This window comes from Cervus canadensis, chromosome 25 (assembly GCF_019320065.1).
Source record: "Cervus canadensis isolate Bull #8, Minnesota chromosome 25, ASM1932006v1, whole genome shotgun sequence".
NCBI lineage: Eukaryota > Metazoa > Chordata > Mammalia > Artiodactyla > Cervidae > Cervus > Cervus canadensis.
In genome coordinates this window covers 6,539,123-6,562,956 of record NC_057410.1, presented here as the reverse complement: position 1 = coordinate 6,562,956, position 23,834 = coordinate 6,539,123, and the positions used below count along the sequence as shown (strand labels likewise).

The window sequence follows — 23,834 nt, the reverse complement described above, 5'->3', positions numbered from 1 at the left end:
ATCTCTAGTAAAATGGTACATTTTAGATCAGTGCTGCCCAACAGAACTTCCTATGATGGAAATATTCAATGATCTGCAGTACGCTCTATAGCAACCACTAGCCACACAGGGCAATGTTGAGACATGGCTAATGAGACTGAAGAAACTCAATTTTTAATGTGATTTAGTTAATTAAAAATTTAGTTGTAGCTAGTGACTGCTGTCGGAGAAGGCAGTGGCACCCCACTCCAGTGTTCTTGCCTGGAAAATCCCACGGACGGAGGAGCCTGGTGGGCTGCAGTCCCTGGGGTCGCGAAGAGTCAGACATGACTGAGCGACTTCACTTTCACTTTTCACTTTCATGCACTGGAGAAGGAAATGGCAACCCACTCCAGTGTTCTTGCCTGGAGACTCCCAGGGACGGGGTAGCACAGAGTCGGACACGACTGAGGTGACTTAGCAGCAGCAGTAACTGCTGCATTAGTATAGCTCTAGACAGACCGGAGCAGACTCCTCATTCAAAAACTCAGCCCACCTCTCAACTATCCTCTTCTCATCCAGTGTGGGGCCAAAACAGCATCCTCAAGATACACCCTCTGTAGCAGTTTATACGGTGAAAATTTCATTCTTCTTTGCACAACTTAAACATCTTAAAGAGCTGTTCATTATTACCAATGATCTTATTTATTCTGGAAAAAACTGATTTTCCGATCTGGTTCTTCTCTTGTGACGCTAAATGGACAATGGATTTTTTTTAATAGATCTTCTTAGATTCATCAAGTTAAAACCATAGCTCCTTAATTATGATGTAATCACGTGGTCTTACAGAAAAGACTCCTGTCTTAAAACCAGCAACATGAAAAAGAGCAAAATTATCCTCTGCTTACAGATAATGTATCCAGTGGATAAATGCCTAACTCAATCTAGCAATCTTAATAGTCTATTAGTTAATTAATGAATAATGAGAAACACTGTTTTTAGGCAATTACAGGTATAATGTGCACTTCTTGAAAGATTGTCTTAATTGTAAAAATGAATGAGCTGACCTTTTAGTAAAGAGAAAGTCTTCAAAGGTGTTGGCTAGTTCCGGCCACATACTGTCAAATTTTCCCGAAGAAGCATGTTGCCGGGCAACAGGAAGCCCAATAGAAAGAACTTTGAGGAGAGAAGATACTGCTAGTTTCCAAGTGCTTTCAGAAGGGCAGGAATACTTCAAGCTGAGGGGAACCCTAAGAGTCTGTGAAAATAAAGACAGTTTAAGATAAACACTAATTAAAACAAACATTCAGCCTTTAAGTACTTTTAAAAAAATTACAGCTTCTCTTTGTTCTTATAAAAAATAAGTATTTTCATTTTAAATAGGATGTTACTTTCTAGAAAGGCCAATTCTCAGACATGGTTCTCAAATCATACTACCTAGAAAGATACACTTTTTTTTTTGGAAAGATAAAACACTTTTAAGTCCTATGTCCATTTTACAAACAATGACCCTGAAGAAGTAATAACCATTTTTGGACCTTAGTTTCTCATCATAAAATATAAGGATGTTTTCTGAAAAGTTAATATTAACTTATTAATATTAATTAAGTTAATATTAATTAAGAGTAGGAAACTTACAATTTTGCAGCTTCTCTAATGTGGTTATAAACTTAGAGCATTCTGCCATAGTTCTCCTAGCAAAAACTAATTTGACGAATGGGGTTTCTTCTACCCAAGAGAGATCAATATTGCTTATAATTTTTTACTAATGGTTAGGTAAACATGGCCTAGAGAATATTATTACCACGAAGTTTTATACTTTATCTCTAAAATGTTTTGAATTTTATATTCTTCACTAACATTTTAATGTACTTTCTTCCTTTTCCAAGTATTTGAGAAAAACTGGTAATTTAAGAATTCGGTTGATTTTATCTTTAATCCTCGAGGACACAGCATAGCGTCTGTATAGTGACTGAAATATTGAGACTTACTTTCTAATTGGTCAACTTGCTGTTAATCATTAAAGAACTAATTTGGTGGCTCAGAATGAAGTTCTCTCGTCATAGTTCTACCCAACAACTAGAAGCCTAGACTGACTAAACCATCACAGTGAGTTGGTCCAGAGCACCATCAATAAACAGTTCCAACATACCATATGATTATGTGCATGAGAGTGCCCAGACTCTATTTTTATATAAAAATCCTAGTCTGAGAAAGATAAAAAGTGGAAGAGATACATTTTCATAATTTAATGTTATAGAGTGAACCTAAAACCTCATTTCATCTTCCACACAAATTATTATTGAATACTTACATAGTGAACATGTGAACCATTACATAATAGTATGATAACAACAGATAATTTAGCCTACCTAGAATCTTTTTCCCCTCCCCACATCCAGTTCAAAATTAGGGTAAGGAGATGATTAGTCTATTAAGCCAATCAATCTATTCCATTTCTCTGGCCATAATCAGTGGTTCAAGACTAGGCATAGGACAAAAGCTGGTTCACTTAAGGTTAACTGTAGTAATTTAAGAATAATCTGATACACAAACACACACACACACTTGCTACTGACATATGATCCCTTTATTAGCCTACAACTATGAGGAGAAACAGGATATACAGTCAACCCTTGGAAATCAGAGCAAGGAAGAAAAAAATTTAGTTTCTGGAGGTAGTACTGCAACACTGGATACACCAATCCCAAAGCACTCCCTCTCTCTCTGACTTTTCCAACTAAGCATGCCCTTTTATTCTTAAATATAGTCAGAGACTGAATGTGTGTCATATGCCAACAAAAGAATACTAAATTATACAGTGGTCACACTCTGAATTAACAGGTTATAACTTAAGATTAGATAAATTAAAAGTATAATTTACTACTAGATTAACCGTTTACCAGTGTCAGGGGAATGTTAAGCACAACAGATACATTTGACTTATACATTTATTTTTTTAAAATATTTAATGAACTAATATAGAGATTGGCATATCCAATATACTCAATAAATGTACGTGGAACTAGAAAATTCAGTTCTTGCTGTCACAAAGCTCAGTCTCCAAGGAAGGAAGAGCCTTGTCCAATTAACACAATACAATGTAGTAAGTGGCACCAACAAACTGTTCAGAAATACAGAAAAGAGATTATTTAATTCCATTAAAAATACAAACTGATCCATGTCACTCCTCCAAGTTCAGCTCTTCAGAGGTTAAAGAATAAAATCTGATTCCTTATCATGGCTTGTAAAACCCAAAGCCACTTTTTCAGACCTATTCCAGGCCCTGTTAGCTCCCTAAGTGGGATTTCTCAACAACGCTTTAAAAATATACCATGATCTTTATGTTGCTTAATTGATCTAGATCTCCTTCTCCCTTGTTGCTGGGTATTTCTTCTTCAAATGTTACTTTATTTAACCCTTGCCAGAATCCCATAGGCAGTTTAGTTATTTCCTTGTCTACAGAGGGGAGGGAGAACTTAACTTTTATTCAACACTGACTACTTGGCAAGTATTATTAAATGCCATATCTCACTTGAATCTCTTAATGGTTAAGACATGAAATTTGCATTCGTATTACCCTTCTTTTACATAAGAGAAACACTCTCCGGTTCATTTGCTCCAAAATCAGAGCAAAAACAACAACAACAAAATCACAGAGCAGCAAGTACACAGCGGTGCACCATGCCAATCCAGCTTTCTCTGAACACAAAGCTGCCTCCACTTGGTGGTCTTCACTTAGTACTTAATATATTGCATTATTATTTGCCTTTTTATAGATCCTTTATTGAATTATTAAATGTATGAACTATCTTATTCATTTTTAATCTCTATTCTTTCTTAGTAACTGGCAACAGAAGTGCTTAAAATTTATTCTTAACAAATCAGGAGATACAAGACAGTTTTGAGGGGCTGAGTGGTGAGGGGTAGAAAGAACTGTGACAGAAAATCAAGGGAAGAAACACTTTTAAGAAGGCCAGGGGTTTCGCTGGGGGCTCAGGGGTACAGAATCCTCCTGCCAATGCAGGGTACACGGGTTCAATCCCTGGGCAGGGAAGATCCAACATGCACTTGAGCAAGTAAGCCCTGGGCCACAGCCCCTGCGCCTGTGCTCCCAACAAGAAGCGGCCGCAGTGAGAAGCCTGCACACCCCAACAGAGAGTAGCCCCAGCGCACCCCGACTAGAGGAAAGCCCGCAGCAGCAGCAGAGACCCGGCAGAGCCAAAGGTAAATAAATAAAGCTAGTTTTCAAAAGAGAAGGCCAGAGCAGTACCATATTAACAGGGAAAATACAGAATTAGAAAGGGCTTAGAATTTAAAGATTTTTGCCTTCTGTAACTTCAAGTAAGTAGTTTTTTTAGCAGAATATGGAAGTGAGCCTGGGTACAATAGGTTAGTGAGTGGTGGTTAGGTGAGGGCTACAAGTTGTTTAAAGGAGCTTGGAAGTAAAGGAAAGTTGAAACAGAGAACAATTTGAGTAGGAAGTCAAATGAGAGAAAGATCTTACATAAAAAGCTTAATCGTCTTCCCAGGATAAAGTGTAAGAGGCTGAAAGAATTAACAACAAAGAAAGGTGGGAACAGAAAAGGATGCACACAAAGAGAAGGATGAGCCTTCGAACAGAGAAAGGTCTTCTTCCTTGAGGGAAGTATTCAGCGTGCATGTGTGTTAAGTCACTTCAGTCATATCTGACTCTGTGGGACCCCATGGGCTGTAGCCAGCCAGGCTCTTTTGTCCATGGGATGCTCCAGGCAAAAATACTGGAGTGGGTTGCTGTGCCCTCCTCCAGGGGATCTTCCCGACCCAGGGACCGAACCCACGTCTCTTATGTCTCCGGCACTGGCAGGTGGGTTCTTAACCACTCGTGCCACCTGGGACATCTTCCCAGGATAAATATAAGAGGCTGAAAGAATCACCAGCAAAGAACGGTGGAAAAAGAAACGGATGAACACAAAGAGAAGGATGAACCATGGAACAGAGAAAGGCCTTCTTCCTTGAGGGAACAGAGTTCAGATCAGACTGCAATTATCCAGTAAATAAAAGTCACATCTACATATTAGAGTAAGACCAAGATTTAGGTTTGTCCTTCAAAACAGAGGGGAAAAAAAGGAAATAAACTTTGGAGGAATGGGACACACACAACAGCAGATGAATTTTAATAATGGCTGTCCATGCACTGAGGAACTGGCTCAAAAAAAGTATGCATGATCAGTTAAATCGATAGGCTGAATTGTGAATTTCTCCTTGAATGCTTATCAAACTCAAAGTATGAGAGGTACTGTCCTAAGAAACAAGATGCTTATTTTCTTAAGTGCCAAAGATGAAAAATCATAAAATCGAATGCATACTTATTTTAAAATATTTTTTATTAAAAAAACCTTCTCATTTCAGAGAAACAGCTTCCTAAATAATATCCATGAATGTTGGAGCAAAATCACTACAAATAATAATAGATTATATTTTTCCATTTATCTTAATATATGACAATATACAATTACCTGAAGATAAATTTCAATAATGTTATCATCATTAAACAAAAGTATAAAAATTTTAAAAGATACCTTAATAATATTCTGGAGTACTTTCTCATTCACCACTGCTTTGTGACAGGCTGTTTTTTGATATAAATCCACAACTACGTCTAAAGACCTTTCAGCAAATGGTACATAATTCAAGGCAACCCATTCCGCCTAGAAAGTAATATTTTCACATGGAGTTAAAATAAAAATGAGATTAAATGAAATCATATTGTTTTCAAAGTGAAAGCTTCTTTGTCTTAAAGTTCAGGCCTTGGTTTTAGGTCAGATTGTTTTATTACATGCAAAGTTTTCAAAGAGATATAATGTCATGAAAGAATAATTTTCAGCCAGGCAAAAGTTAAAACTATCATAAAAAGTACATACAGCATTCTATCAAAAATTGGCAAAGATGTACTTTATTTGTTGCCAATAGATTAGGACAATTTTAGGAAATTTAACTCACCGGTGCAAATAGTTGGATCTATTGTGATTCCATTGTGTTGCAAGACAAATAGAACGAGAAAAGTTAATACACATTAAACTACTTTTCGGACCATGTAAAAATTATAATTTTTATGTTGAGTGAACAAAATCAGCATGTGCATGCATTCAGAAATTTATTTTAAAAAAAAAAGAAATTTATTTTTCCCCTAAGCCAAAACAAAGTTAAAATTTGCCAACTATGGCTAAAAAATCTTTTATGTAAAATCCAACTAAATTTCACACCAGTAGTAGACAACTTCTCATTTCTTCATTTTCCATCGCAGGTATCTATTTTAGATAAGAGTAGGACTAGGCATAGGGATTTATAAGCCATTTTATGATGCGATGAGGACACCAAGAAAGGAACTCTGAAGAAAGATGTACTACAGAGTAACAAGAAAGGCCAAGCTCTCTGGAGAACCACTTGGGAAGAGAAAGCAATAAACCATTAAAAAAAATAAGGAACACAGGTTTTCCAAATAATCTTTCCAGTTTAAACTGTTAACAGACATACGAAAGTTTATTTGTGAAAGAAAAAGTTCTGAGATAAAGTCCATCTTAAGTGGAACTCACTACATTTATAAGACATGAAACTTTACAGAGTAAATATAATTTACAGCAAATTACCTGATTATATTTTGCATTTGCAATGTGTTTTGTTTCCAGCTCTCCATACTGTGGAGGTTTACATGAAAATTCTACAAATGCCAGTAACTGGTCAAATATAGCGGGGTACATTATCTGCATGTTCTCTGCTCCTATACAGATGGCCTATAAAACAATATATGAACAACAGAATGCATAATCTGAACTCCATTAAGTTCTTTACCATTTATGCTTTTGTTTAACCAAAGAATCTTAAAGATTGTCTTATCTTATGTTAAGCATTACATACTTTTTGAAGCCCTGAAGGACATTTAAACTATTTTAAACTAATATTGAATAAAGTATAGGCTAAATATTTTAATCAGCTAAAAAATACTTTTTAATTAAAAGTGTGGCTTATCACTTAGCAAACTAAACAAAGGGCAAGCCCTTAAAGAGAAGTCATGGGCCGTTCTGAGGTTCCACAATCTTATCACTTGTCCAGTAATACGCCCTTTAGACAACTTAGAATGCTTCACTGACCACGATGAGATTGACTTCTACCTAAGTGCTTAAGTGATGACATTAGTTCATGAAAATGACAGCTTATACCCACATCATGCATGGACCAGAGACTTTAACAAGTAAGCATGTTCATTACAGTTGGGAAAATAAGTCATCAATGAAAATCTGTTTCTAAAAGAAATGTTATGTATTTTTAACAGGGCAGTGTGTATTTAGCATCTAATGTATCAATACATAGACTTGATATAAAACAAGAAAAAAAATTACATCAAATATGTTGAAGTACTTAAATCTCATGTGTTTTTTTTTTCTAGCAACAAATGTGTTTTCTCCTCCCATCCTTTCATATTTTCCTGTCTTAGCATTTATTTTTCTCTGTGGGAAAAATATTTAATGATATAATTTATGGAGTATCTAAAATATATTTGTGCTTTTCAAAACAAAAAGCATGATCATTCTACACTTGAAGCACCTTCAAAATACAAAATCAAAATTCAAAGCATCTCAAAATCTTAAGGACTTTCTTTAAAACTATGTGTACAACACGTATATTTTCATACAAACATGGCTTTTTTAACCTGTCAGATAACAGGCCAGTTTTATTCTCCCTCAGAGAAAGGGTAGCCATTTAGCTTTAACAAAAGTATCTTGAGATACAAAGTAGATAAGCAAAGCGCTGCCCATACATACCATTAGATCATTCTGTAATTACAATGGGAAAAGTAGAATGAGGATATGTAATACCATCTTTCTCTATTTACTTTTCTCAGAAACAGTGAATGGAGAACTTGAAAAGTATACAGCCTAAAAAAAATTCTCTCTACTAACTACTTCTATAATTTCACAGTCTTCTTCATTAACTTCTTGCTGAGTCTTAACTCTTAGAATTAAATATGTAGCAATTACTGTGGAAAAGATATAATTATCCTAAATGAATTCTTTTATTTTCAGTGACAAATAAAGAAAGGCAGGCAGGAAGGAAGGAAGAGAAAGAAGGAGGGGCAGGAGAGAGGAAGAGAGCAAAATTCTGTGTGGAGACCTTAGAAAACTAAGTATCAAAATTTTTCTGGAAATATCTTAGCACCAAATAATGACCAGGACTATATGTTTTGATTTTTGGTGGTGCTTTATAAAAGAACAAAACAAAACTTACTAACAGTGTTACAGCTGAATCCTGAGATCTTAAAATACATAATGTGGAGTCAATTTTTCTTTAACAACAAACTTCATCAAAGAAAAAGTTATTAATATTGGCTTCTCTTCAATATTCTAAGTCAGAAAAGCCTATAGCATAAATCTAGTAGCAGATTTCAGTCCAAAAGCTAAGAATCAGTAAGCGTGCTTGTGAAGTCACTATAGTCGTGTCCAACTCTTTGTGACCCTATCGACCGTAGCCCACCAGGCTCCTCTGTCCATGGGATTCTCCAGGCAAGAACACTGGAATGGGTTGCCATGACCTCCTCCAAGGGATCTTCCAGACCCAGGAATCGAACTTGCATCTCGTAAGTCTCCTGCATTAGCAGACGGGTTCTATACCACTAGCGCCACCTGGGAAGCCCCAATCTATCTGGGCAATATTTCCTATCAATCCTTGAAAGTTGTGTATGTGAAAACAAGAAAAGAAAGTGGACATCTAACATCTGACATGATTCAAGGTTTCTCTTATTAAGTCATCTAAAATAATTCATTCTGTACTTACCATGTACTAAGGCCTTTGCAAGACAACATGATAATGAAAATAGTAACAGCTAACATTTACTGAATGTTTAACTGTGCCAGGCACTAAATGCCTTACAAATACTATCCCACTTACTAAGAAAAAAAGTTAGAGTTATTATTTCCCTTTTATGGATGAGGAAGCCAAAGTACAGAGATTCAGAAACTTGCCCCATTAAGTAGAGAAGCACTATTCACACACAGTCTGACAGGGTCTCCTGAAGTGCCACTCCAGGAGCCTTGACCACAGAGGTACATATTGTACCAGTTATCAGCCTTTACGAAGGTTAGCAACAAATAAGACAGATGCAGTCTCCTGATCTCAAAACTTAGGGAAAACAGATAATCAAATTCTCAGGTCCCCTAGGTATGTAAAAATTTCTTGGGGAAAAAAAAAATTAGCCTACAGGACTAAGTCATTTTGGTTGGGAACTAGTGATATGAAAACCAAGAGGAAAAGCATATGACCCTGAAACTCTACACAATATAAGGGTAAATATGAAATTAGAAATGAGTTTTTCCTTTAAGAAGGAAAACAGCTTTTAATCAGTAAAGTGTTTTGCAGAATAGCTTATTAGTTTAAGAATAAACTTCCAAAGCAAGTATATTTTGCTTGTGAAAAAGTTTTCTGACACCTGTGAGGGAAAATATAAAAACACTCTCACTAATAATGAAATATGTTAAGTCTTCTTCTTTGTTTACTAGCCTCTACATATGTATAAAACCTGAACTAAACACCTGAGTGAGAGTCTAGACTATGGGCATCCCACAAGGTCTACGTTCTCCTTTTCTAGCTTTTCCATTCCCTCCACAGTAGTCTATAAACAACTTATGCGCACAGTCAGGGAGAAAAAAATTATTACTGACAGGCTACTTTTCTTCTGCCACTGAAAATAAAAGCAGCTCTTTTAATTATGGAAAACTGATCATCCCTATAATAAAATTATTAAAATGTCAGATTGTCTTACACTTTAAGTTTCTATACAATTTCTCTGCACAGAGTAACTAGGGGTAAGGTGGTCAAGGAATTACTGCTCAGCTAGACCTCCTCCAGAGACAATCAAGGTGTACTCTGTTGTAGCAGAAACCACTATTATTACTGTGAAAGTTTTCATCAATCCAGTTGGATATAATGCAATTGTTTAATTAGAAAGCATGATCTACAGTACCCAAATGACTACTGATTACACATGTGTAATCAGAGTCCACTTCCATTCTAATTTTGTTAGACTGTCATAACGACTTTGCGGGGATCGCTGACTCTTTAGTTCATACCTGTGTTGTTCAACATTTTGGTGGTTGTTAATTGTGCTAACAATTACCTTGACAGTTTAAAGAATTCTCTGATTTTGATTTGGTCTTGCCTGCCAACTGGAATTTGCTCAATAATTTTTAGATCTGTTTTAATTTTTTTTTTTTCGGAGTAACAAAACACAAGGGTTAAAATATATCTTTCTAAAATTTCTGTGAGGTAAACACTTCACACATTTATCCTTACTTCTTTTAATGGGTTTCCAACAACTCAAGAGCTAAAATTAAAATACAGATAAAAAATATATACTCTCATTGCTAGTTGATTTTCTAATTACAGAAATACTTTACTAAAGTTATCACTCCAAAAGTATATATTCTTGTGAAGAGTGGAATGAACAAACCAAAAATGCTGGTGAACAGAAACAAGGGAATGCAGGCAGCTTCTTGATGACTCTCAAAATAAACCTGAATTACCTTTTAAAATATATTAGAAAAATACAAGTGTTAAAAATAACTGGATCTTTACAATCTTGAATGCAGCCCAAAGTAGACATACATAACAATCTTGATGATCCAGAATTAACCCAAAAAATATTTAGCAAAGTAAAAAAATTCCAGAGAACCATATGCATTATAGCTTAGACAGCCACTAAAATTCGATTACCTTTTGGAGAACATCTAGAGCTGTAAGTACAGATTCCTGTAAACTTGTCAAAACTGCTTCAGTGTAAGATGGAAGAATGAAAGGGGAGGCATCTGAACTTATTGGGACTGAAACAGCACTGTGCAATATGACTCCCAACTTCTGCAAGTCATCCATGTTGAAACCAGTTTTGATGTGTTGGTAGAGAGCTGGAAATATCTGAATTAAAGCTGTAAGAAAAGGCTGGCTGGGAATGAAAGTTAGTTTCTCAACTGGAACAGGAGGCTTGGTGCTTTCAGATCCAATTCTGCACCAGGTATTCCATGCAGCCCACCAGAGATTCGAATCTTCAAGTTCATCGGTAACTACGGGTGGCTCAGAGCTGCTATATCTTCCAAGTCTTTCTCCAATGGAATCTGTCCTTACAAATGCCCTGTTCAGGCTAGGGCCCGATACAGGCCCTAAAAGAACCGGCACAGGGACATTAACTGCGGGTGGTGTCTCGGGCTTGTCTGAGTCTCTGACAGGGGACACAATCTGTAAGATTTCCTGGAAGCTTTTCAGTGCAGCCAGAGATACTTCATTGTTTTTGCTGAGTGCTGCTGACTGTATATGGTCAAGAAGAACATCCCATGCTCTTGAAAAATCTCCTGTATGAGGAAGAGGAAAACAATTATCACCATAAAAGTGATCAAACTGTCTCTATTAGACACTTGAAAGTTTATTTGCTTTATTTTTCTGCTTAAATTCCTACAGAAATAGAAAAAGATATGCTTAGGCACTAACAATGTGAGTTAAAACCATCACAACCCAAAAATCCAGTAAAAAAATTTTGTCAGATACAGGAACAAACGGCACCAAGAAAAGGATAATGAGTATATCAAACAAGGTTTTGAACTTAAAACTCCATAAATGTATGTATACACCTTTCTATCCTAATACTTCTGCCTAAGGAGAACAGAATAAAAACTTGAAAGAGTGAAAACAAAAACTTTTCAGTAACGTCTTCAATCTAACTATCTACCTTTATTAAGATGGTCCCATTCTTAAGCATATAGGAAAAGTTATGACAGTATGATACACATTTTTTACCTAAATGTTTAAAATAAATTAAGTCATACTCCATAAAAATCTTAACTTTACACGTGGGTTTTCATATTTAAATAATTTTATAGCTGCAGAATTTTCTTAAACATTTTTTTCCCGATATCAGTAAGTTGCCAGGAGAACATGCACCATAAATAAGACTGTCCTTTTACCATGAGGCTGAACTTATTTCTCTCATGTAAAATCAAGTCAATTGATCTACCATTAGCACAGCATGGGCTGAATGGTGGCTGCTGTTTCCACTAATCATTTCAATCTCTTGTTCTATTCCTGTGACCAACCAAGCCCATTTATAATGAAACTCTACAATGAAACCAGGTGTGGCTTGTTTCTATTACTGTTGTTGTTCAGTCATTAAGTCATGGCCAGCTCTTCTGCAACCCCACGGACTGTAGCCCACCAGGCTCCTCTGTCCAAGGGACTTCTAGGCAAAAACACTGGCGTGGATTGCCATCTCCTTCTCCTGGGATCTTCCTGACTCAGGGATGAGAGCTGTGTCTCCTGCACTGGCAGGCAGGTTCCTCGCCACTGAGCCGCGAGGGAAGCCCTTGTTCCTTTAAGCCCAGCAACAAAGGACCTGGTTCCTACAGACACCCGGCCCAACGGCTTTGACAACATCATGGATTATTACTCACCTCTTCCTATTTAAATAATGTAAAAATCAGAGGAATTGACATTTTGCAAAGGATAACATAAGTAGGCTGTGAAAAATAGAGATAATTGCGTTTTAAAGACTTTCACTTCACAAAAGCTATCAAAGACTAGGTTTTTTCAAGAAGGAATAAAGCCATATGACTGAGGAAGCATTCAATTAACTGGAAAGCTGGAACTAAGTCTGGTATAAAACAGGAAGTGCCGCATTGCTTTATAGGATAAACTACTAACACTTGTCCAGTTATATGTTTATTCCTCTCCATACTCTTTTAACTGAAATGGAAGTATAATTTACATACAACAAAAAAACAGGTTTTTTAGTAACTGCTCAGTTTTAACAAATTTTGTTTAAAAACTATCAAAACAGCAAAACAAAATACTTCTGCTTGTTGCCATCCCAGTTCAAAAAACAGGTTAAACATTACATTCACCTATCAGAATGGTGACCTAGTCTCAGGTTTAGAATATTCCACGCTATAAGAAGGAAAAAAATCTGCAGTTCTTCTATTAATATATGCTACGTCTAGGAAGAAGTCCTCTTTCTAAAAGACTGAGTATAACTGCATATTGTACTTCGTTATGTTAAAACATTACTTTTAAAAAATTCTTATAATTTTATACAATTTTTAAAGGTTATACTCTATTTACACTTATTATAAAACCCTGCCTATCTTCTCCATGTTGTAGAATACACCCTTCTAGCCTCTCTTAAATCTAATAGTTCATACCTCCCAGCCCCTCTACCCCCATGTTGCCCTGCTTCCTCCCTCTCCCCACTGGGAACAATCAGTTTGTCTTCTGTATCTGGGAGTCTGATTCTTTTTTGTTATACTCACTAGTTCACTGCATTTTTTAGATTCCACACAGAAGTGATATCAAACCGTATTTGTCTTTCTGTTTGACTTATTTCACTTAGCATAATGCCCTGCAAGTCCACCCATGTGGCTACAAATGGCAAAGTTTTCAACTGCAAGAAAAAAACCTACAAAACACCAATGTGTGGAGGCTGAACAATGTGCTACTGAAGAGCCAATGGGTCACAACAGAAATCAAAGAGGAAATCAAAAAATACCTAGAGACAAACAAAAAAGAAAACACAATGATCCCAAACCTATGACAGTGAAAGTCGCTCAGTCATGTCTGACTCTTTGTGACCCCAAGGATTATACAGTCCATGGAATTCTCCAGGCCAGAATACTGGGATGGGTAGCCTTTCCCTTCTCCAGGGAATCTTCCCAACCCAGGGATCAAACCCAGGTCTCCTGTGCTGTAGGCAGATTCTTCACCAGCTAAGCCACCAGGCCAGCCCCACAAACCTATGGGGCACCAGCAAAAGCAGTTGCAATAGGAAAGCTTATAGCAATTCAAGCTTCCCTCAGGAAACAAGAAAAACCTCAAATAAACAACCTAACCTTACTCCTAAAGGAACTAGAGAAAAAAGAACAAAATCAAAGTTAGTAGAAGGAAAGAAATATAAATATCAGAGCAGAAATAAATGAAATAGAGACTTACAAAAAAATAGAAAACATCAGTGAAACTAAAAGCCGGTTCTTTGAAAACAGTGATAACCTTTAGCCAGACTCATCAAGACAAAAAGGGAGAGGACCCAGATCAATAAAGTCAGAAATGAAAAAGGAGATGTTACAACTGATACCACAGAAATACATAGGATTATAAGAGACTGCTATGAACAACTATACACCAACAAAATAGACAACCTAGAAGAAATGGACAAAATTTCAGAAAGCATCTCCCAATCCTCCTATCTGAACCATGAAGAAACAGACAATATGAACCATTATCAGTAGTGAAATGGAGTCAGCAATTCCCAACAAAGAAAAGTCTGGGACTAGATGGCTTAAACAGGTGAATTCTACCAAACATTTAGAGAACAGTTAATGCATATCTTTCTCAAACTACTCAAAAAAATTGTAGATGAAGGAACACTTCTGAACTCATTCTATGAGGCCAGCATCATCTTGATACCATAATCTTATTCTAAAATAATAATAAAAACCATTTCCTAGTGTTAAATTATAAAATTATTGAAGCTACATGAACTGAATCATGTCTTCATTTTTAAAAATCTAAATCTGTATCTATTACATCTTAGCTTTTAAGATAAAGTATCACAGAAAAATGATGCTTATTTGTCAAAACTTAGCAAAAATACAGTTGAGATTAGCACATTTCGTATGTAAATTTTATATGAAAACAAAAAACTAGAATTTAAAATGTGTATGTATACACATCAAGTATATAGATCATCAAATATATAGGTATGTGATATGTATGAGATAGCCTTAAAATGCACATAATAAACATCACACAAAAATGCCTATGAACAACACTCTCTGACATAAATCACAGCAGGATCCTCTATGACCCACCTCCCAGAATATTGGAAACAAAAGCAAAAATAAACAAATGGGACCTAATGAAACTTAAAAGCTTTTGCACAACAAAGGAAACTATAAGCAAGGTGAAAAGACAGCCCTCAGATTGGGAGAAAATAATAGCAAATGAAGAAACAGACAAAGGATTAATCTCAAAAATATACAAGCAACTCCTGCAGCTCAATTCCAGAAAAATAAATGACCAATCAAAAAATGGGCCAAAGAACTAAACAGACATTTCTCCAAAGAAGACATACAGATGGCTAACAAACACATGAAAAGATGCTCAACATCACTCATCATCAGAGAAATGCAAATCAAAACCACAATGAGGTACCATTACACACCAGTCAGGATGGCTGCTATCCAAAAGTCTACAAGCAATAAATGCTGGAGAGGGTGTGGAGAAAAGGGAACCCTCTTACACTGTTGGTGGGAATGCAAACTAGTACAGCCGCTATGGAGAACAGTGTGGAGATTTCTTTAAAAACTGGAAATAGAACTTTCCATATGACTCAGCAATCCCACTTCTGGGCATACACACTGAGGAAACCAGATCTGAAAGAGACACGTGCACCCCAATGTTCATCGCAGCACTGTTTATAATAGCCAGGACATGGAAGCAACCTAGATGCCCATCAGCAGACGAATGGATAAGGAAGCTGTGGTACATATACACCATGGAATATTACTCAGCCGTTAAAAAGAATTCATTTGAATCAGTCCTAATGAGATGGATGAAACTGGAGCCCATTATACAGAGTGAAGTAAGCCAGAAAGATAAAGACCATTACAGCATACTAACACATATATATGGAATTTAGAAAGATGGTAATGATAACCCTATATGCAAAACAGAAAAAGAGACACAGATGTATAGAACAGACTTTTGGAGTCTGTGGGAGAAGGCGAGGGTGGGATGTTTCGAGAGAACAGCATCGAAACATGTATATTATCTATGGTGAAACAGATCACCAGCCCAGGTTGGATGCATGAGACAAGTGCTCGGGCCTGGTGCACTGGGAAGACCCAGAGGGATTGGGTAGAGAGGGAAGTGGGAGGGGGGATCGGGATGGGGAATACATGTAAATCCATGGCTGATTCATGTCAATGTATGACAAAACCCAGTACAATACTGTAAAGTAATTAGCCTCCAACTAATAAAAATAAATGGAAAAAAAAATGCCTATGAACATCATAAATATGCTTATGCTTTAGAGATAATGAGAAGAAAAAAAGCCAAACATAAAATAAGAAGTGAAAAAATAACATGTACAGCTTTCTCACAGTTATGTACAAGTTTTTTTGTACTTTGTTTACAAGTATTTTACAAGTACTTTGTTTTGTATTTGTTTACTTTTCTCAATCAGTCCCATGCCTACCACTAGAATTGAAGGTACTATAACCTACACTAGTCTCTGGATCTCAATCCTACTGACATCTTGGGTTGGATAACTCTTTGTTGTAGGGGCTGTCCTGTGCATTGACATGCAGCAGCATCCCTGGCTTCTACTTCCCCAGAAGCCAGTGTGCATGCCCCTCCCTAGTGGTAACAACCAGAAATGTCTCAGACATTGTTATATATCCTGTGGGGGGAGGGAGGAGGCTGGGCAAAACTGGCCCAATTTTGGCCAATTTTCAGTTGAGAAGCACTGATCTATTTATACACCACCAAGTTTCCTAACCAATCTAATAGTATCCTACCATTTTTCTTTATGACCATTCCATTCCATACATACCATCTGAAGTGATCTTTCTGAACTCCGTATCTGAACACATCACATCATGAATTAAAATCTTTCAGTGGTTTTCAGTGCTCTTAGAGTGAAGTCTTCTGAACATAACCTACAAAGTGCTGCAACATCTGGCCTCTACCTCTAAAACCTTATTGAGAATCACTCTTTTTCATGTTCTCTTCATTCCAGACCTTCAGACGTGCCAGGAGCCACACCATCTCCATCTCCTCAATCTTCCTTCATCTCTTTTACACACACTCTCTACCTGGAAGGCTCTCCCCAGTTCACCCTACCCTTGCCTGGTGAACTACTATTCAGACAGAACACTGCTTTCTCAGAGAAGCCTATATATACATCACTGGCCTGGTCAAGTATCTACTATAAGCTCACAATCTATTATAAACTGCATTGATCATTGCAGCAATTTTCTATTTATTTATGTAATTATAGTTCCTCCTTCATACCCAGGATATATCAAGGACGGTAGGTATCTGGCTCATCACTGTATCCCCAAGACTCGCCCACAGTAGGTACACATATTTTTTTCAAGGAAATGAATGAAAACATTTATGCTCATACCACACGTAACAACAAAGACTGGCAGTTAAAATGGATTACTCTTAGAAAATAACAATGTATATAATCTGTAAAGAATCTGTATTTTCCAAATTTCCTTTAACATTAATTACTTGTATACTCAGTAAAAAAAAAAAAAAAAAAGCACATCTACCTAAAGGTTGAAGTAAATATCTTCTGGTGTTGAAGATTCTTGCAACTCCAGCCAATGTTAAAACCCATGTCTCAGCCCATTGCTTCTCTGCTGTGTCCCTTGAATGATGAATGAGAATATTGCCACCTCCAGACTCAATCTTTTCTTTGTCTGCAGTGGTAGAAGACTCTCTAACTCGGTCCAGCAGATGAAAGAGAACCTGAATATTTGTGATAATGCATATAAAGATACTGATAACATAGCATAAATAACAGCATAGGAAATTAAGCATTGTTACAAAGAATTATACCTGACATTCTGATCAATCCCTGTATCTTAAAGGAAACTGACCAACAGAGGTATCCTTATATTCTTCAGTTTATCCTTAAGGCCATGGAATATAAAAAGTTAAAGTAAACTGAACAGACTATCGCTTAAGACCTGTTGAACTCAGTACCAGTGGAGCACCTAAGGTACAATGTACAAGAAGGGGACGAAGCTAAAGAGAGGGCTCCAGCAAAAAAAATATCAGTATAAAAAAAAATTTAAGTATGAGTGACATCTAGATGGAGGTAACTACTGAAATTTCATGTCTGGATGAGGATGCTTGAAAATAATCAAGTAGGAAGCAGTTGGAATTTGGGGGATGTTTATTTAAAATGTAGATTCAGGGGAAGGAATAGGGGCCAAGAAAATAAAACAAAACTGAATCGAGAAGCAGATGCACACTGTGAAACAGAAGCCAAAAGAAATTTCACGGAGAAAATAATCAACAGCATCAAACGTTACGAAAAAAGGAGCGGCATGAAAAACTGACCACGGGGCAAGAGATCTGGCAATTAGAAGACGGCCTGCAGGGCCAATGGACAATTTCCGTGGTTCTAAACACAGTCTCAGAACCAGCCGCATCAGCGTCACCCAGGAGCTTCACAGATATGCAAATTCTCAGTCTCTGCGCCACAGAAAGAAATCAGAACCTCTAGGGGGTTGGGTACAGTGGCTCAGCAATTTGTGCTTTAACAAGCCCTCTAGGAGATGCTGTTACATGCTAATGTTTAAGATACTCTGAAGTAGGATAATCTGGATATCAAATTACAAGGGGTAAGGGAATGCAGTGGAAGTGAGAAAGAAAAAATTACTAATACTGAGATTTAGGCAGCAAGATTAATAATGAAGTTAGGAAAAGGAAACAGGAGTCAGAGAAAATATCAGTTTGCTTTTTTAAAATAGTAAAGGACTCTTAAGTTTGTTTGTGATCTGATAAAGCTAGGGAAAGGAGCTGAAACAAAAGACACAGGAGGGAGTAGGGCTTTCAATTATTTTTATTAGGAACATACATTATTAATTTTTTAAGAAGACATTTTGAGGTCTTGTTATTAAACTCAGAACACTGTTAAATACAGTTAAAGTTTACCATACTGCCTACTGTCAAACTTACTAATTTCAAAAATTCACAAAAGCAGTAAAGGATAATAAATAAGAGTTTTATTAAAATGGAACAGATTAAGCAACAAAAAAAAGAGTATCCCGTCTTTTAGCAAAGACGGGATACTCACTAATAAGCTGCTGACTTTGAAAGAATGTTTTAAAAAGATGATAAAAATGAAAAATTAAAAAATTAAACTGCATACTTCAACAAACGTAGAATTTACAAATGGGAGGTGATTTTTGTTTGGTGAGTCTACAAACAAATTTCACTATTATCGATATTGTTTATAAAGTTTTCATTTAATTATATTTGAATTATATGTGGAACTTTAGCAACTACTGGTTTTACCACCAGGAAAACGGGGAAAAGGAAGTGAAAAGTCAGAAATCAAAGAGATAAAAAACTGAGGCTTATTGGGGTGGGGTGGGAGGGAGGCTCAAGAAGAGGGGAAAGAAAGAAAAGAAAGAAAGAAAAGAAAGAAAGAAAGAAAGAAATATATATATATATATATATATGGCTGGTTCACTTTGTTGTATGGCAGAAACCAATACCACATTGTAAAGCAATTATCCTCCAATTTTAAAAAATGAGGCTTTAAGTGTTTAATCTGCTAATATGCAAGGTGCAATTAAAAATATGACAAAGCTAAAACTTCCTATTTTGCCAAAAGCACAAATGGATGGAAATTCTTCTTTAAAAATTAATAGGAACAAAACAACATATATATGTATAATTGAATCACTTTTCTATGCACCTGAAACTAACATAATATTCTAAAGCAACTATATTTCAATAAAAAAACTAAGAAAATTTTTTAAAGTTTTAAATTAATTTGTTGCTGCTGAAAAAGCATACAAGCATGTCTCAATTAACAACTGATAACGCAAGGTATTCCACGGTACCTTCCAAATGACAGTATGCCACGTGGAGTGCTGCAGTAAGGTCCCGTGGGCAGCGACTGTTGAAAACAGGGTCTGGCCCGCGCTCTTGCGGACAGCAGGACGGGGGTCTACACACAGCTCACCCAGCTTTGCGTAAAGACACAACCACAAGCAGTCAAACGGCGGTGCAGGGTGGAATGGCCGATTCAAAGCCACGCCTCTTTCTTCTGCCTGCTTTTGCTGTGCTGCCTCTTCTTTATTTAATTCCTTTTCAATAGTTTCTCCTCTTTGAAAAAAATAATCTGAAATATTCCACTAAAGAGCCAAGGAAAAAAAATACCTATTCAGGGATTTTTATTTTAAACACACAGATATGCAACAAATAGATTTTCAGAATAAAACTTAAAAGCAATTACATCAGAAACTCTTTTCCTAGTAGAATGGATTTAATGAAAATATCTCTTCCTCTGTTAAGTTTATCTATCTGATTTCAGAATTTGAGAGTGCAACCTTTAATTTTTAATATTTTTTAAAAATTGGATTTAAAATTTAAATTTTATGTTAATATCAGTAGAGTCAACTGATTATTTCTCTTGTATGTACCATTATCTGTTTACTAAACCCTTCCATAACATATCTTATATAAACCAAATTTCAGCTCAATAGATCAAAATTATTCCACATATTCTGCTCTTAAAGAATTATTTCTTAAATAATATTACTTAACCCTTCATACAAGATGCTTGGTATGTACCTAAAAGTCATTTAAATGATTCCTATAGAGTCAAAAGCACACTTGCTTAGCATTCACTCTCAGTTGCAAACAATGATTTCTAGATTATATAAGAAAGGCAATCATACTTACCAATAAACCTATTGAAGTTAAACTAATATTAAGTTCTTGGTTATGAAGTCCAAAGCTACCTGCAACATCTACAACTATTTGCAGGCAAGTGCAGGGCATTGTTGGTAGAAAATCTGTCACAACCAACTGAAGACACTGGAACGCCGTTCGTATCAAGGATTCTCTGAAAATACAAAAGAAAATCTATACTCATGTATTTAAGAGAAATGGAAGGAAAAATACACATATTACAATAACTTGAACAAATCAAAATTTTATCTTAAAATTGGAAGAAAATCTTCCCTAACACAGTACTCATACAGTACTTCAACATTTACATAAATGTAAAAAAGATATGTCCCTTGGACTGCAAGGAGATCCAACCAGTCCATCCTAAAGGAGATCGGCCCTGGGTGTTCACTGGAAGGACTGATGCTGAAGCTGAAACTCCAATACTTTGGCCACCTCATGCGAAGAGTTGACTCATTGGAAAAGACCCTGATGCCCGGAAAGATTGAGGGCAGGAGGAGAAGGGGACGACAGAGGATGAGATGGCTGGATGGCGTCACTGACTCGATGGACATGAGTTTGAGTAAACTCCGGGAGCTGGTGATGGACAGGGAGGCCTGGCGTGCTGCGATTCATGGGATCGCAAAGAGTCAGACACGACTGAGCGACTGAACTGAACTGAACTGACCGAAAAAAGATATGCTTACTTAAAATAATTAACCAATAAAAATTAAGAAGCTCATGGGAATCAGAAAAACTGTAAACTAAAAAAAGAAAACATGTATTAATACCATATTATTTTTATTCTGCCTCAACTAGCCAAACAAAATTTAGACATTGAATGAGAAAGGGAAAGTTTGTTTGATGCATTTTTCTTATTTTAAGAACCTTGTATTCATGTATAAATGACAAAGAAATAGCAATTTTTCCATCCTTCCAAAATAAAAGTGAGCCCTAATGACTCCCTACAGCCACTTGGGAGTAGGGTAAGCAAAACTATTTTAGATCATAATCTTAAGCAAAAAAGGCATACATAAAAAATTAATGATCATTTTATAATTTTAGGCAGAATTCCCTTTTCCTATTACCTTTTGGATGTTAATTTTAAACACTTACCCTTGATCATTTCTGATTGCTCCCATAACTCCCAGCACTAATGGCCATCCAGGCCCAAGACTGTCTCCTTGACTCTGAAGAATCTGCAGCACACACTCTAATTGCTTGAGTCGTATATCTGGATGATTAATATTGGACATCTCCTTTAATGGGTTCAATAAAAGCAACTGCAGCCTCTGAAGAGAAGGTAAGAAGCTAATCAGAGAAGTTCCAGAACATAGAAAGGTTCTGCTATTGTCTTTCAAGTTTAAATTCACCTTCACTCAGACTGCAATGGTAAAAAGAAATTTTTTTGGAAAATAAACATCAAAAATGATTTCTCTAACAGTAACCATTAGGATTATCCGGTCATCTTTTAAAAAAAAAAAACTAATTTAATTAACTTATTTATTTTGGCTGTTCTGGGCCTTTGTGGCCGTGCGGGCTTTTCTCTAGTTGCGGCATGAAGGGGCTCCTCTCTAGTTGCAGAGCACGGGTTCCTCACTGTGGTGGCCTCTCTTGTTCAGAGCATGGGCTCTAGAACACACGGGCTTCAGTAGCTGCAGCGTGTGGGTCCAGCAGTTCCAGCTCCCACGCTCTAGAGCGCAGGCTCAATAGCTGTGGCGCATGAGCTTGGTTTCTCTGCAGCATGTGAGATCTTCCCAGATCAGGGATTGAAACCGTGTCTCCTGCATTGGCAGGCGAATTCTTTACCACTGAGCCACCAGGAAGCCCCGTAAGTCTTTTTAAATTTTTTATGTTTTGGCCACACAAGTAAGATATGGGAGCTTAGTTCCCCAACCAAGGATGGAACCCACCCCTCCTGCATTAGAAGCACGGATTCCCAACCACTGGACTTCAGGGAAGTCCCTAAGTCTTATATTTTAACAGAAAATAAAAATCTGTCTTCAAGATACTATATTTCAGAATAAATAGGGAATAACCTGATGTTAACAGGTATTAAAGTTACAGATCCAAAAAAAAAAAAAAAAGTTACAGATCCATATACAAATGAATCTCACTATAGAAAATATACCTCTATATATTTAGCTCTATTTGGAGAGAAGAAAGCAATTCCCAATTTCTAAAATTAACTTTCATTTTTTACTCTATTAATATGTACCACATGTATTTAAATTTAAAAGTCTCAATATTGCTAAAAATTGAACTAGTAGACAAAGATGACACAAAACCACAAAATTTTTTTACTGTTAAAAAGTGCAAAGAGCACTTTATTCTACTCCTTTAGCATTTGAAAGCACTTGTTTATTTTTTTTTCTCTCCAAGGATTCATTTATTTGGCTCACTGACTGAACAAACATATTAAGCTCTTACCATGTGCCAGGTATTAAGCTGGATGCTGAGAATATATACATGGAAAGGGCTTTACAAAAAAATTAGATTGCAATAGGAAAAAAATATGCAATCACTAAAATGTAAGCTATAAAAATTAAGAAACTTTTCTGTCTTGTACATCATTCTGTTACAAGAGTTAAAACATTGCCTGGCATACAGTACATACCCAGTGATTGTCTGCTGAGGAATCTATAGAGTACGCCCACATACAATACAGTAAGATAGTAAGGGCAATGTGAGTGGCTGTTTGATGCCTCACTCCTACTCCATCTCTAAACAAAACTTTGGCAGACTTTTAAAAAACTGTATAAGATATATGTGAATGATTATGGGAGTCAGGAAAAAGGATGCACAACAAAAGAAAACTCTGAAAGTATAAAATAACCTTTAAAATTATTTAAAAATAAAAATCTACTTTATTGTGCTTGCCTCTTCTGCCACTTGCTTCTCCCCATGTAAGGGCTTCCCAGGTGGCACAACGGTAAAGAATCCACCTGCCAATGCAGGAGATGCAGGTTCAATCCCTGGGGAGGGAATACCCCCGGAGGAGGGCATGGCAACCCGCTCCAGTACTCGGGCCTGGAAAACTCCATGGACAGAGGACCTTGGAGGGCTACAGTCCATGGGACTGCAGAGAGCTGGACATGGCTGAGTGACTAAGCACACAGCGTAATGAGTAGGGGGAAGAAAAGAGAAAAAAAAAGACAGGTAAGGACCAAAGGAAAAGAGGCTAATAAAGTATGAAGCCTCCCTCAGCACTGCATGAAGAAGGAAACTTCTAGATGGGGAGACCAATTCTAGGTAACCAATTCTAAGTTATTACTTTAGTTTAGTGCTATTACAAGAAAATTTTTTAAAAATTTAATATAGATAATCCTGAAAATCCAGGATTATCAATCTTCTGTAAGAGATCCATGGCCTACAAATAAAGTTAC

General features: G+C 36.5%; 1 protein-coding gene across 6 annotated transcripts in view; it reads right to left on the bottom strand.

The window, feature by feature from the left end:
- MON2 (MON2 homolog, regulator of endosome-to-Golgi trafficking) overlaps positions 1-23,834 on the bottom strand; it is a 109,488-nt gene that overhangs the window by 21,707 nt on the left and 63,947 nt on the right. For 5 of the 6 annotated variants that reach the window (XM_043447483.1, XM_043447481.1, XM_043447479.1 and 2 more), the window contains 9 exons: positions 21,565-21,740; positions 20,461-20,623; positions 19,617-19,910; positions 17,307-17,505; positions 10,705-11,333; positions 6,588-6,731; positions 5,941-5,958; positions 5,520-5,648; positions 1,026-1,216 (listed from right to left, as the gene is read on the bottom strand). In XM_043447483.1, the coding sequence (XP_043303418.1) occupies positions 1,026-1,216; positions 5,520-5,648; positions 5,941-5,958; positions 6,588-6,731; positions 10,705-11,333; positions 17,307-17,505; positions 19,617-19,910; positions 20,461-20,623; positions 21,565-21,740 (1,943 nt within the window). The remainder of the gene's footprint in view (positions 1-1,025; positions 1,217-5,519; positions 5,649-5,940; positions 5,959-6,587; positions 6,732-10,704; positions 11,334-17,306; positions 17,506-19,616; positions 19,911-20,460; positions 20,624-21,564; positions 21,741-23,834) is intronic. The other variant, XM_043447480.1, reaches the window with a different exon arrangement.